The following is a 9,722-nucleotide window of genomic DNA, read 5'->3' as shown; positions in this document are numbered from 1 at the left end:
CACATCCATGCATAACAAGAAATGTTTTTGACGTTTCCGTTTGACTTGGAAAATTTTACCCTATTGCGGAAAATTTGTCTCGATTGCGTAGCTTAACTCACCTTGGAACTATTTCAAAAGTTTAGAGGTTACTCTAAAAATTTAGTAGGCGGGATTACACCAACCCTAATCGAGGCAACACTGGAGTACCTAGCTACCTAATTACCTTAAATTTTGGCACGCAAATTGACCTACTCTCAACAAAGAGAGCTCTACAAGGCGGGCCGCAAATGTACCTGCTGATCTGATCCAAGCCCAGCTCGAACTCATCTGCTGTCACCGCTCATTCAGAGTGAGCTCCCGCTTCATGCTACGCTAGCTGATCAGTTTGTCCTCAGTTGCGCTTGCAATTGCAGCTACCTTAATCTTCTTGGCTTTAGGGTCTGGCGCGCCTTATCTAGTATTGTTCGACGTCAGCAGCTTCGCAGGTATCCAGCTCGACGTCTTGATCTGCAAGCAGGTATCCAGCGCCTTATCTAGCTGTATTGCTTGACAGTCTGCAGCTCCTCCAAATTTTTTGCCATATTAAATAAGAGGGGTCGCCTTCTCGGTCAAAGGGAGCAAGGCAACTCAAATCAGAAGATCAGGGGAATACACGAGCTGTGGCGGCAATTCCTGAGGGGAGCTTCAGAATTAACGGGGAGCTGCTTGCGCACAGATTGGGGTTTAGTTCTTTTAAAAAAAAAAAAAAACCAATTAAGGCTGCAGTGTGGGCGTCTCATTAAGCTGTTAAGGGCGTGATCTCAAGCTGTTAATTAAGGGCGCAAGCTGCTAGCTGTGATGCAGTTGCGAGCTGCAGAGACTACGCATCAGAGCTGTGCAACGCTGGAACGGGGTGGAGCTGGAAAGTAGGAGTGGATCACCCTCTGTAAGAGTGCCGCAGCAAGAGATTGAAGGCAAGCTGTAATCAACAGCAGCGTCCTAATTGGGAAGCCTGACTACGTGTGCAACACCAGAAGCACCAGCTCAAAGTTGATTGTCTGGAAATTCTGGGATCGGATCCTAGATTCTGAACGAGTATCTACACACAAGTCAATCTTGGTAATGCACACCATTTTAAATTTTCTGATCATGAAGGTTTTGATTTTTTGGTAGTGTATGAAGTTTTATGGATTTTGGTGTGAAGGATACCCATTATATTGTTCTCATTGAAGTTCAGTTTTTTCTACACAGAGAGGCGACCTACTGCACTGTGCATATATTTTTTGAATTGAGGAAAACGTCGAGGATTCTCGAGGTTCGACCATTGGCGAGGTGTTTCATCAGCCAAGACTAACTACTCTGCGCCTTTTTTTTGTTGGGTAACTACAACTTCACTATCTACTTTGAACCATGGCTCTCTTCTTTGCACTCACGTACATAGTTTGCATATCATCCTCACATAGAAATTCAAATAAATTCACGTATGTGCACACACATGTGCCAATAGAATTAAATTAAATCAATGTGATTGTAAAAAAAAAAACTTAGTTTCAAAAAGTCATCCATGTGCCTTTTTTTAAGGGTTGCTTGTTGTGGATCTCACGTGCACAAAGACATACACCAACGCTTGTGTCTCTTATATACAAAGCAAAAAGGAATGTAATTTACAAGCATCTTTGGTGCTAGGTAACTCGAAAAGCAAAACAAAGATGATAATTTTTTTAAATTTGAACGTTTTTAAAAATTAAATATTCTTCAGATGAGAGCGACGTTTAGCCGTGGCATACACATAACTTTTTAAGAGATTTAGGCCATGCTTCGACTTCACTAAGAGTAAGTACGGACATTCATCCTGCTGCCGCCTTTGAGTGACATACGCATGTTATTAACGGTGCTCGTTCTTGTAAACATGCATATGTAGGTTATGGCTCGACAGGAAGTAGTAGAAGAACTAGTTGTTGAGATAGCCTGTCATCTTGAAGGGATGATCGTTTGGCCAAAGAAACAGTTTTATGTCTTTGGGAGAGAAAGGCCACCGATACGCATTTCAAGAATAGCTATAGATGACACCAGTTGGTGGCCCGAGAATATGGCTTTAGTGCTTTTGAAGGAAACCTTAAATCCAGTTGATTATTACAAAGTAGTTTTCCATGATGTAAATTCTATATCTCCAAGGATTTTAAGCGATAGGCTTGCTGTAATTAAAAGCCTCGTTCCAAGCAAGAAATTGTGTCTTGCATGAATGTATACATCATCTATATTAAAAGATCCAACAAGCGTATTTAGATTAGTCTTTTAATGTATGTCTCTCTCTAATTATTGAAGTTGCACAAAGATGCAAAGTTTTATCTAATTTGTATCTGCAATTTAAAGTATGTGTCACTATAGCAATCGACACTAGGATCATGTGTTAATGTGGTTTATGGGCCACTATAGTCCGTGTAATCATGGCTCACGACATTTAGGTGATACAGACATACATGGCTTCCACCTCCAAGACTTTCAAGTGTGCATGCACGTATAAATGTGCATTTACACCTGAAGGATATCAAATGTCTTTGGGAGAGAAAGGCCACCGATACGCATTTCAAGAATAGTTATAGATGACACTAGGTGGTGGCCCGAGAATATGGCTTTAGTGCTTTTGAAAGAAACCTTAAATCCACTTGATTATTACAAAGTAGTATTCCATGATGAAAATTGTATATCTCCAAGGATGTTAAGTGATAGGCTTGCTATGATTAAAAGCCTTATTCCTAGCAAGAAATTGTGTCTTGCGTGAATGTATCCATCATCTATGTTAAAAGATCCAACAACGTGTGCACATCAGTCTTTTATTGTATGTGACTCTCCAATTAATGAAGTTACACAATGCTGCAAAGTTATATCTGATTTGTATATGCGACTTATAGTACTTGGGACTACAACCTTTGACACTAGCATCATGTACATGCAGTCCATTGCTCTAATTTTCTTGCAAAGCATTACTATGGCAGACATACAATCCTTTTGCCACCTTTGAGTGGGTCATTCCCATATTGACACACGCATGTTATTAATAAAAAAAATTTTGAATGCACGGTGCTCAATCTCATAAATATCTAATTTTGTATGTGTGACTTAGAGTATGTGGTACTACAACCTTTGCCACTAGCATCATGTGCAAAATGCTTTTTTGAGTCACTATAGTCCGTGTAACCATGGCTCATGACATTTAGGTGATACATGCATACATGGCTTCCACCTCCAAGACTTTCAAGTGTGCATGCACGTATAAATGTGCATTTACATTGGAAGGATATCAAATGCTAAGCAGAAGCATCTTTTTTCAACATAGAAAACAGGAGGCACTCCATAAAGTTCACCCAGATGTCCATTACAATAGAAATTTAGAAGCCCTTCAAGGTCAATCACCTAATGTGAATGAGCTTGATAGTACACCACCTCTCCAGAGTGCATCCGACAATGACACCACACGAAGAATGTGGTGTACATGTTCTGCATTTTTCCAGGGTGGAAAATATGTTGGGAAAACGACATTTTTAAGGCATGCACAACTAAGGAGTGTTGCAGGCAATCTAGCAAGTGAGCTTGGGTTTGTAAATCGAGATGGTGTGGAGGTAAGACACTTTGATGACAATATACCACACATGGAATCATCAGATGCTTCTTTGAATGTGGAAGAGGGCTTTGAAGAGGGCATAGAGGTGAGATCGGCAAGTACAACTGGAGAAGATGAAGACTGCCAACAACCCAGATGTCCAGATCATGCACTGCTTGGAATTGCAATTTTATCAAAGATCATTCAATTCCAGACATTATGGGATGAATATCAGGTTCCCATTAGCGGTCAAGACGAAATGCTTCGTCTACTATTCGGTGACATGGGTGGGGCAAAAATAGGCAAGCATGACTCCAGTAGGGAGGATCCAAGCCTAACCAAAATCTTGGTTCGACTTGAACATGATTGGGATGGTTTTTTGTTTGATAACTATAGAGTGCCTGCTTGCTAGGAGCAATTGCAATCGCTATTATCAAGGGCTTGGTATGGTACAACCTCTTCGATATAGAGTCTACATGGGTGAAGAAGGGAATCGCCATGAGCCAGAGCTCCTATGCCCAAGCAAGGAGGACAACTATGAAGGATGTAGTGTGGAAATTTGTGCATGCATCACTAATAGTAGAAAAAGGAAAGCGAAGCGTGATTGCTTGGCATGTTGTGAAAGGTGCCCAAGTTGTCAAAAGCCTCGCAAGGAGGCACTAGCCTTTGATTATCTCCCAATTGGAAGACAGATTGAGCTTATGTTGAAGAGCAAGTCTTTGTGTCATGGCATGCTCTCCATGTGGAGAAACCAAGACAAGTGGTTGGGAAAGCCACCTGAACTACAACCGGAGTTTATCCATAATTTTTGGGATGGTGCAAATGTCCTATAGTCCAGCACTTTTGGGACCCACATGCCACATTTGAGCTTCCAGTTATCTCTACAACCCCAGGGTGTAAAAAGGTGTACACAACATTTCCTCCTTCATCCCGTCCCCGCAGGAGATTTAACAAGGGTGGAATGAGTAGACTCAAGAATATATTTTCGTATGTAGAGATTGTTGCAGACGTGTAGTCTCTAATAAGCGATTGATTGAGGTGTGGTTTTAGAAATATTGGCATGCTATTTTTATTTACTTTTTTTATTTTTGATTATTTTCATATGGCACAATAATTTTCCAGGGAGATCCCCGTAACCTGGCACTTCTATTGCATTGGGATGGATTCCAATCCTCTCGCACCACACAGAAAGACAGTGGGGTTGTAGAGATAAAAATTTTGAACATGGGCAAGTCTTCCAATGTTAGTGTACTCCCAGTACTGTTCCTCCCATTTAGCTCCAAGAAAGTAGCCCGAAACAATAGTGGTCTATTTGGTGCTTTTCTACGTCCTCTTATGGAGGAATTGCAAGACTTGTTCATGTCAGGAATAAAAGTACACTACAACTATGATGTCAACAAAATATTTGGCATGGGAACTGAACGGCAACAGACATGCATATTACGCGGGATGCTTATGATGGTTAGTGGAGACCATCTTGCCCAATGCAAAATAGGACTCTTCAAGGACGGTGGCAAGGAGGGTTGTTGAAGAGATAAGCCCAAAGCAACTCTTGATGCTAGTAATCCAATGTATAGAGGGCGATATGTTTATGATGACAATAGACGACAAGCAACATATCCACCAACAAAACTCTCCATTTTGGAAATGTCCAATGCAGTAACTCAGGCCAGAAGACCAACCTCTCAAACACAAAGAGAGACTAATCTTGCACATGCAGGACTATCGAGAGAGTCAGAGTTATGGAAGTTCTTTGACTTATATGGCTTTGACTTGTCACGTGACTTGGTGTATGATACAATGCATGTTCTTCCATTGAATTTGTTCAATAAGTATACATCAAATGTCATCCGAGGATTGCAAAATGAATCGAAAAAGAAGGTGGATGAATGTTGCAAGCTTGTATACAAGCTTGCACCACCATCAATTCACAATGGCAGGTGGCCACACACTCCTAGCAAGTACTTTGAAGGTTTTAAGGCAGAGGAAAATCAAAAATTTGTTCAGTGGTGTCTGCCATATGTATTGAGTGTCATCAATGAGGTATCAAGACCCATGTATGAGCTTGGTCTTCTCCTAATAGACATTGCCCACACATTTTACAATTTTAGTCGTGAAAAGGGTTGGACCAAGGAGAGTATCAAGATAATGCGATCATTGTTCTCATCTTGGCGAGTAAGGAGTGAGGAATTCTTTGGTCCAAACTCTTCACCATTGGAGCATGTTGCTGGGAATGGGGAATTGCTTGATGTCATTATCAGGCATGGATCTCATGATGTATATTGGTGTTACATTTTTGAAAGGATGGTCTCCATATACATGGGAGTAAAGACAAATTTAAAAAAATAAGATAACTTATGTCCACTTTTACAAGCGCGTTTTGTTTACATGGGTTACTCGCATGCTTCAAGAGGAGAAGGATGGGTTCCTGCCGCACGAGAGGAATTTGTCATTCTTACACCAAAGGTTGATACTCCCATATGATTTCACTCTACTGCATCCTATGAGTCCACAATGCTCTATCTTCCATGAAAAAGGGCTCTTGGAACTCTCATCTCTAACAAGAGCCAGGGAGCTATGGCTAAGATTTTGGCAGATTATGAACCGGCTTACTGCCACAACATGATTAGAGCCAAAGGGATTGGTATAACCAAGAAGAAATGCACAAAGAGATGCCTTTCAGATGAGGAGAAAAGGTACTTTCAGCAACTGTGGGCGATGACAGTTAGTGAAGGTGAAAATACTCTTGTCACAACCTACCAAAAGATACTTTACCGGGGTGAGGCTTTTAAACTTGGTGATCATGTGACTGTAAAGCAGGACAATGGTGATACTGATGCTCTTCTTGTAGGGCATTGGAAGGCCAAAATAAAAACATTGTTCTCTATCAAGCACAATGGTCAATATTATTTGTATTTTGGGGCAGAGTATTATAGACAATGATATCCTCACACAATGGGGTTGACGAACTAATAGTTCATCATGCAACTGGAATGAGCATTGTACAACAACAAACTATGCCATACACTTGGGATTGTGTAAGACCAATCTCTTCTTTGATACATAAGTTCATACCTCTTCCGTTGACAGGTAACAGGCTAGTAGCACATGAGGTGAAGGATTTGATTCAAAGAAAGCGGCTTACAACTCTCGGAGAGGTCGGACATGCACCCCCTTGGTTAGAGGTTGGTGATATCGTTCTAGCGACCAAAAGTGATGGTGAAGATGATCGTGTACACGAGTTGTTAGAGAGATTGACCACCAGGGCAAAAAATGCAAATTATCTTGGCTAGTACATGATAGTCTTGATCATTGTACATGGAGGATACAAAGCCAGCAGTACAAAGAGAGAGATTGGAACTCATGCAAAGTAGTGATACATGACTTTATTGTAGTTAGTAGGAGGTGCATGTCTTCAAGAAGTGGTGCACAATTAAATTTGCCAGTAGTTTGGAGATGCACAAGTGCTTAGCCTTTGATGTATCAAACATTAAAATACTTTAATTGATTGGAAAAAATATTTTGCTGTGGTTTTTTAAGTTTTGTTTACACTTTATATGATTTAAGGTATAACTTGTGACATTGTAGCATTACATGGCTTCTCCATCTGAAACAATGTGTCTCAAAGAGACAATAGCAATGCTAGAGAAAAGGGTAAAAGAGCTAGAATCAAGTGGTGGAGAGTCCTCTAAGGCTGATCATAAGAATAGTAAGGCAGTTGGAAGATTGTCTCAACGGCAAAGCAAGGCTATACAAGTTGCAAAGGAAGACACAGTTGAAAAACCAGTTCCGACATATGAGCAACTCTTTCACTTCCCACTCAAGAAAAGTGATAGAGATCCATCACTCTTGTATGGAAAAGAGTTCCTTGCAAAGTATTACGTTGACAGTGTACATGCAGTCCATTGCTCCAATCTAAGAACTGTTAGAGGTTGGATGAAAGCATTTGATTCCAAGCTTTGTGACCTACGGCACAATCTAGAGGGGAAGGATGAACTTATGAACTTCATTCAAGAGCACCATGATGAAATTGAGGAGGTGATGTTCCGTGGTTCAGAGTACCATTGGAAAGTGGAGGACATCTACACATTTTGCTTGCGTCACAGGCAAGCAAACCGAAAGAATGAAAAGAAAAAATCAACACTGGTCAATACCACAAATTTAATATCTGTAAGCCACATTATCATTATTTTTTCATTGTTTTTAGCTATCATAATAAGATTGATTATGTGAAGTTGTGCACTGTAGGGAACCCACTTAGTGAATGCAAAGGCGGAAGACAAAGAAAAACAGCTTGTGGGAGTTTCTACATTCTTTTTTTTTGTTTATTCTTTATTAGAGTTATTTAGAAATGTTATACATGAAATATTGTAGATCGAGGAAAATAATTTACAACCTATCAATGAGGAAGTGTATCATCCTCATATTGATTTTGAGAAAGACCAGAATTATTCAGAGGCAATTATCACTGGCGTGCAAGTTGAAGCCCTTCTAGATGTATGTCTTCTCAACTTATACTATGTCGAATTATTTTGTACACTTTCTTTAATCTAGTTATTTACTATTAGGTTGTAGAAGAAGAGGATGAGGCTTTAGCTTCAAATGGTTCTTTCTTGGCTCTTATTGAAGATGTCACAAAGGTATGTCTATGTTATTGTCCTTTACAATAATTAAACTAGCTATGTATTTAATGTGTTTTATTCTGAGAACATGCAAACGTGATCTCATTAAAGAACAAATGAATTTTGAGAGCTCTCATGAGGAAAATCAAGTGGATGTGAGCTCTAGAAAGAGCAATCGTGCACCTAAGGTTTACTCACATCTTTTAACTTTATATGCTTCATATCCTTATATGCTTTGAGCTTTAACTTAACTTTTTTAATGCAGTGGAATCAAAAGATGATGGATTTGATGCAAACTAAAAAGGCAAAAAAATATTGCACAAGAAAAAGGTAGTTGTTATCTATTGCCCAAAATTTCATAGTCTAGGGCTCTAACTGAACTTTTATGCTTTCAATTTTCTATGCATATAGAGTGTACTGAAGAATGTTCTTAATGAGAGTGTTACTCTTCAAAACACAAAGGCCTTCAATGAACTCTCAAATGGGTCTCATGAATATGTAAGGAGATTGACTTTAGTTGTACTCATCTTTTGGCATGGATTAAGCTTTTTCAATTAAGTAGTGACTTTTTACAATTGAACTTTTATTTAGGATATGAACTTTGATAAAGACGACCAAGAGACGATTTTAATCAAGTTTTTAGAGGTTCCAACAGTTGATGCATTGTATATTACGCTAAAGGCTAGTTTCAATCTAGCAAAGCGTAGTACAGATTTCACAGGAGATCGTCAAGAGCAAAGTGTGGATGGAATGCGCTCATCATTTGTAGTGTACCTTTTGGCCACAAACAAAGTTAGAATTTCCAAATGTGACTCTTCTCCACTAAGTGTGGATGATGTAATTGTGGTTGAGTGATGTTATGCTAATTTGATTATTTTTTTAATGTAACCTTGAGACCCAAAGAAAGGGTGAACATTCTTGCATCAACTATTTTCAATTGTTAAATTTATGACTTAAATTGAATTCTTCAAAAAGCTACTGTGAGTTACTCTTATATGTTGTTCTTTTCTTATGAGGTAGTCTCTGCTCCAAATACCCATGCATAATGAGTTCGATGCAAAGATTTAATTTCTTTGATGCAAGATCTACGAAATATCTGTGAGAGTTGTTATTATAATATTATTATTTTAATTATAAAATCAATAAATTTGTATATAATAAAAAACTTAGATTTAGGTTATTCACTTATGTGACTCTTTTTGTCTAGCTATTGTATATAAAACTAACGTGAATATTACTATATAGATTTTCTTCCGTTCCAATTACTATGTAGTTTTTTCTTGTGCATATGTTGGTCAAAAATCTATATAGTTTTTTTTTCATGCGTGTTGGTCAAAAAGCTACATAGTTTTATTATGTGGGTCATTTTTACTGCATATATATACAATAAAAGGTTTTGTTTTTACTAGTTTGGACTTTTCCTACATATGTTCAAGTTTTATCTAGGAAAGTCTTTTTTTTTTGCTATGTAGGAATTGAATTAAAGTTCCTTGTGAATTCGTTGGTGTGATGCTCTGAGGAAAATGCCTGATCTTAGT

General features: G+C 38.8%; 1 protein-coding gene and 1 pseudogene across 1 annotated transcript; both read left to right on the top strand.

The window, feature by feature from the left end:
* Positions 1-3,194: 3,194 nt before the first annotated feature.
* LOC147456623 (uncharacterized) lies at positions 3,195-4,577 on the top strand (annotated as a pseudogene).
* Positions 3,267-9,039, top strand: LOC147456622 (uncharacterized). The gene is made up of 9 exons (XM_086515519.1): positions 3,267-3,797; positions 5,976-6,341; positions 7,191-7,732; positions 7,937-8,059; positions 8,131-8,204; positions 8,282-8,372; positions 8,450-8,517; positions 8,598-8,682; positions 8,776-9,039. The coding sequence occupies exons 2-9, from the start codon at positions 6,140-6,142 to the stop codon at positions 9,037-9,039; spliced, it is 1,449 nt and encodes a 482-aa protein (XP_086371645.1). The 5' UTR covers positions 3,267-3,797; positions 5,976-6,139.
* Positions 9,040-9,722: the final 683 nt, after the last annotated feature.

The sequence above is a fragment of the Adiantum capillus-veneris genome, chromosome 6 (genome assembly GCF_014529385.1).
Source record: "Adiantum capillus-veneris isolate H3 chromosome 6, ASM1452938v2, whole genome shotgun sequence".
Lineage (NCBI taxonomy): Eukaryota > Viridiplantae > Streptophyta > Polypodiopsida > Polypodiales > Pteridaceae > Adiantum > Adiantum capillus-veneris.
Note: the sequence above shows the minus strand (reverse complement) of the source record. Positions and strands in the feature narration are given on the sequence as shown.

What these genes read in the sequence shown, in the direction of transcription:
- LOC147456622 (XM_086515519.1), top strand. Translation starts at nt 6,140, where the DNA reads ATGGCTAAGATTTTGGCAGATTATGAACCGGCTTACTGCCACAACATG. An exon ending in AGAGCAATCGTGCACCTAAG is followed by an intron (nt 8,373 to 8,449) that starts GTTTACTCACAT and finishes TTTTTAATGCAG; the next exon opens with TGGAATCAAAAGATGATGGA. An exon ending in TATTGCACAAGAAAAAGGTA is followed by an intron (nt 8,518 to 8,597) that starts GTTGTTATCTAT and finishes ATGCATATAGAG; the next exon opens with TGTACTGAAGAATGTTCTTA.